The sequence below is a fragment of the Arachis duranensis genome, chromosome 10, assembly GCF_000817695.3.
Source record: "Arachis duranensis cultivar V14167 chromosome 10, aradu.V14167.gnm2.J7QH, whole genome shotgun sequence".
NCBI lineage: Eukaryota > Viridiplantae > Streptophyta > Magnoliopsida > Fabales > Fabaceae > Arachis > Arachis duranensis.
This window is the reverse complement of record NC_029781.3, coordinates 84638247-84643478: the sequence shown is the minus strand read 5'-3', so window position 1 is coordinate 84643478 and position 5232 is coordinate 84638247. Positions and strand designations below refer to the sequence as shown.

Genomic DNA, 5232 nt, shown 5'->3' with positions numbered 1-5232 from the left:
GAATCTGACCCAACGCGTTTTTACATCACTTTTCTTTGTTCATTTTAAAGTATATATAAAAAATTAAACAAAAAAAAAGTATAGGTACATTTCGAACAATAAGAACAATAAATATGTCGAATATTCAATTTAATAGGTATCTAGATGATTATGTTCATTATTTTTAAAGTTATTTCTTTTGATTCGATTTACCCATGCACAATTAATAATGGCCGGATATTCATTTATTAGGTGTGCAAATGATTATTCGAATGTTAAAGTTTATGAGGTAATTTATGGTAGAGTGTTTTTTTACTTTATTGGGTCAATTTTAAAGTTTATTGTTCACATTATTTACAAAAGTCATTATCTACCAAACATAACAAAAAAAATTAATTTTAATGGACGTGAAAGTGTTTTACACAATTCTACAATTAGGGGGCAGAGCCACACAGTGGGACAAATGGGGGCATGACCCCCTAATTTTAATTTCTTTACATGTAAATTATATGTAGATTTCAGTTTAGCTCTCCTTAAAATTTTAGTTTAGTCTTATTTTATTATACAATATTTTTAATCCCCTCTAATATTTCATCTAGCTTTGCCCTTAGTACAATCATAATTGCTCTTTTATATGATCATTCACGTATTTAATATAAAAAAATATTTATTTTATTAATGTAACATTATGTATTTGGATGCATATGTAAAATAATTTTATACTAACAGTACATTAAAATTAAATTCTAAAAAAATGGTTCTACACAAAATAGGGCCAAATTTGTTTATTAGAATTTTAAAATATTGGAATACCCTTAGAAGCTAATTCGAGGTTGGTGAAGACATGAAAGTCGATAGTAGATAAAGTGAAAGAAAAACTCAACTTATGAAAAGTTAAAGTGCTCAATAAACCAAGTTGGTCCTCATCAAATCAGTGTTAAATAGTTTGTCGATATATTACTTAAATCTATATAAAATGCTAAAGATGGTTACAAATAAATTGATATCATTACAGAAGAGGTTCATATGAAGTAAGGAGGATAGCAAGAATAATATAACGATGGTAAGATGGAAAATAGCGCAGGTTTCAAAGAAGTTAGATAGTTTAGGGGTGGGGGACGCAGTGATCCGCAATACAACACTTCTTTTAAAGTGGTGGTCAGCTTTTAAAGAAAGACTATCTGTTACGAAAGAAGATAGTGTGCTCCTGTAAGAATATGAATCCCAATGTGATATTATCCAATCAGTCAATACCTACAAGAAGGGGTCCATGGGAAGATATTTGTCAATTACAGATTAAGGAGCAACATGTGAGAGACAAGATGATTACTGGGCTGTTTATGGAGGTAGATGGTGGTAGAAGGACTCGTTTTTTGGGAAGATGTTTAGCTACAAAGTGGTGCGTTAAAATATCAGTTTCAAAGACTCTTCTTAATTTCCAACAAAAAAGAATTCATCAGGGAATTATGGATTTTTAGATGGGGTTGATTGGATTTGAAACTTTCAATGAAGTCGAGAACTATTCCAATGGGAGTTGGACTTAGTGAATCAATTACATGATAAGTTGAGGCCAGTTACACTAGCATATGACAGACACTACAAGAAAAACGTTGAGTACTTTCGGATTCTCTGTCGAAAAAATGAACAAAATTCGACAATAATTAAGTTACCGTCAAAAGAAATCAGACGGTATAAACCCGCCGGTAACATAATACCGGCGGATTTTTTTGTGTTCGGCGGTAATTTCTGTCGAATTTAGTGGCAGAATATAGTTAGTAAGAAAACAGAATCTATTAGACGTTACCGACGGAAATGTTTTTCAATTTTTTAAAAAAAAATTGATTGGACTCTTACCATTGGAATATTCTGACGGTAATTTTAATGGTAGTCTTTTTTTAATAATTTTTTCCGTCCATCTATAATGTACCCTGATAATTAATAATTGAAATATTGCTTTAAACTTGATTTAAAATATCAAAATATAAATTAAAAATAAGGAACGATGGTAATTGAGATATCTTAAACAATGCTAACTATATTACATTTTTCGCAAAGTTTGGTAAAGAAATACGTATCACAGAATTATGTTTATATTAACCCTATTCAGATTCATCATCCTCTTCCTCTGATTCACCATCCTCCCCTTCCAAGATAGTTTCATGATCATCAAACTCGTCTTCTTCTTCTTTGTCGCCATCGACCTCGTCTTCTTCTTGAAGATCATCGTCTTCTGGTAGAAATGTATCGGCATCTATTCCACGGTCAATGATGCCATCATTTATAACAGTCGACCTAAGGGTGATCGGCTCATCGGTATCAACTACCATTTTCGAAGGAGTTGGGTCGTCAATCTGGTAAGGTTCTTGACCATCTATCTTATCATCAGACTCGATGCACCCTCTTAGTTTAGTTTTAACCACAACCACCCAACTAGACTTGCATAAACCTGGATAAGGGAAATAGTATACTTGTCGTGCATTTTGAGGTAGAATAAAAGGATCATAATGCCTAAATTTCTTGGTTACATTAACTTCAGCGATATTGTAGTCCTTGTACTTTCGTATTCCTTGTCACGAACTTGAATCATACCATTCACATTAAAACACATACACCTTGTACGTAGTGCGATAAAAATACTCTAATTCAATTATGTTGTGCAACACACAAAACCAATCATAATGACTCCTACTTGAATCCCCAAGAATCCAAACTCTAGTGTTATCTATTTTTTTTCAATCGACTACTGTAAGGTATATAACTGATATCCATTAATATCGTATATCTTATAGCTAGTGTCCTTATTCATTGGGTCTCAATTAAGTGCAACTAGTTTTAAATCTGTTGTGTCAGTTAGATGCATGCTGACATATTCTCTGAACCAGCATTAAAAATTGTTTAATGAGGTATCAGGATTTGCCTCTTAGAATAACCTATATGATAGAATAAGATAAAGAAGTTTTGATTAGATTAAGAAGTTAGTATCTTACCGATTGCAATATTTACGAAGACTTAAAAAATTCACATAAGGTAGGGTTAAATTCGGTCATAGTTAAGCAACACATGCAGATGTGCATCATCAATCTCCTTCTACTCTAACCAGTAGTCATTGTCCACACCCATTGCAGCTCATTCCGAAAAAAAATTAGGTATGTTGTTCCACTTGACGAGAATTCTCCCCTCTCATTATTCCTTACAACCCTTGTTCTACGTGACTCAACATGAGATTGAAAATAGAATGAACAAAATGCAGATGTTTCTTTAGCTAGGAATGCTTCGCAGATGCTGTCCTCAATCCAAATTATGCTCTTCACGGTGTACTTGAATGAACCAATCATCCTCTCAAATGGGTACATCCACCAAAATTGAAAACGGCCTACATAGTATTGCTTCATATGATAGGTGGATTGCTAAGTGTTTCATATTGTCAAAAAAAGATAGAGGGAATATCTTCTCTAACTTATAAAGTATGATTAGAATGTTCTTGTCTATAACAGTGAGATCATTAATGTTAAGTTTTGTAGCACATAACTCGTTAAAGATCTCACTTATTTCTGTGAGGGGTTTCTAGATGTTAGTTGGAAGTTCTTTGAATGCGACAAAAAGCAAAGACTCCATGAAGACGTGACAATCATGACTCTTTAATCCAGCAAGTCTACCCTGTGACATGTTTGCACACTTATCCAAATTAAAGGCGTAACCATAAAAAAAACTTTAATCCTCTAATTTACTTACAAGCACTTGTTTTTGCTCCTTCGTTAGAGCAAACACTGCCTTTGGTTTAACTCACTGCCCATTATCAAGACTTTTTAAGTTTAGATTTGGTTACCTGCAAATGTCTACTAAGTCTAACCTAGACTAATTGTTGTCCTTTGTTCGCTCATCGTTCATTACTGTGTTCATGATATTATCAAACACATTTTTTTTCAATGTGCATCACATCAAGACAATGAAAAAATCAAGTTATCTTTCTAATAAAGCAACTCCCAAAATATACTATTTTTAGTCCAATTATACTCCCTGCCATATATTGGAGGTCTCAGACTTGCCCCATTATCAACGATCTTTGGAATTCTACTGACACGGTGCAAAATTTGCCTACCACTCAATCTCACATATGCCTTTTCTCGTTTAGTTTTAATCTCTTTGAAGGAGTCCTTATTGAACTGAAAATGATGATCCATGTCGAGGAATCTTTTATGGCAATCAAACCACGAATACTTACCCCAATTCTTCAACCAAAATACCTTTATATCCTCCGTACAACAGGAACATGCCATTCTACCCTGAGTGGACTGACCTGACAACATTCTGTATGCAGGAAAGTCGTTAATGGTCCATATCAATACAACTCGCAGTTAAAAGTGTGTCTTCGTCAAAATATCATACGTTTCTACACCATGGATCCACAAATCCTTTAACTTATCCACCAAGGACTGCAAGAAGACATTTACTTTGGCCTTTGGATTGTTGAGACCAAGTATGATGCAAGTTAGGAACATACATGGGTCCTTTATGCACATTTCGAGACCCAGGTTATAAGGTGTCACGACTACAAGCCAATAAGAGTACGCGTTATCAGAATTAGAATTTGGTGCGAACCCGTCAGAGCACAAAATTAGTCTAACATTTATGCGCTCGCTCGAAAATGTAGAATAGACTCGATCAAAATGGTTCCAAGCTTTTTCGTGTGACAGATGCGTCATGATTCCATCATCCCTCTTGTTGTTATTATGACAGGTCGTGTAAGGGGCCGAACTCGTCGATGCATACAATCGTTTCATCCAAGGACTTAAGGGCAAAGTAGTGCATCTGTTTCATTAGAATTCTCTTTAAACGATGTTTCCTAATCTATTCTCTCTCGACTTGGAAGCTTAGTAATCTACAAAATTTACATTCAGTTAGGTTTACATCCGTCTTGTAGTACAGCATACAACCACTCAAACAACAATCAATTTTCACTATATTTAGACCTAATTTCGAAACTAGCTTCTTTGCTTCATAGTGATTTTGGGGGATGCCAGTGGACTCGCCAGGTACCAGTTCATTGTAAAGAGTGACCTACTTATCAAAAGACTCTTGGGTATGATTTGTCTTCGACTTAATACTGATCATTCTAACACATGCAAACAACTCCGAATGATTCCCTCTACAAAAGTTTTACAACAGATTCTAACAGATGATAAAATCACTTTACCTCCAGGTTAAGCTCTTCTTCAGCCTCTTCCAATTTTGTAATACACATGTTACATCAAA

General features: G+C 34.3%; 1 protein-coding gene across 1 annotated transcript; it reads right to left on the bottom strand.

Moving 5' to 3' along the window:
- Nucleotides 1-2078: 2078 nt before the first annotated feature.
- LOC107470545 (uncharacterized) lies at nucleotides 2079-4256 on the bottom strand. The gene is made up of 2 exons (XM_016089943.1): nucleotides 4022-4256; nucleotides 2079-2425 (listed from the first exon to the last, which is right to left on the bottom strand). The coding sequence occupies exons 1-2, from the start codon at nucleotides 4254-4256 to the stop codon at nucleotides 2079-2081; spliced, it is 582 nt and encodes a 193-aa protein (XP_015945429.1).
- Nucleotides 4257-5232: the final 976 nt, after the last annotated feature.

Coding starts and splice junctions, on each gene's coding strand:
- LOC107470545 (XM_016089943.1), bottom strand. CDS start 4,256: ATGGCATGTTCCTGTTGTACGGAGGATATAAAGGTATTTTGGTTGAAG. Junction 2,426..4,021: donor GATCGTTGATAATGGGGCAA/GTCTGAGACCTC, acceptor TCCCTTATCCAG/GTTTATGCAAGTCTAGTTGG.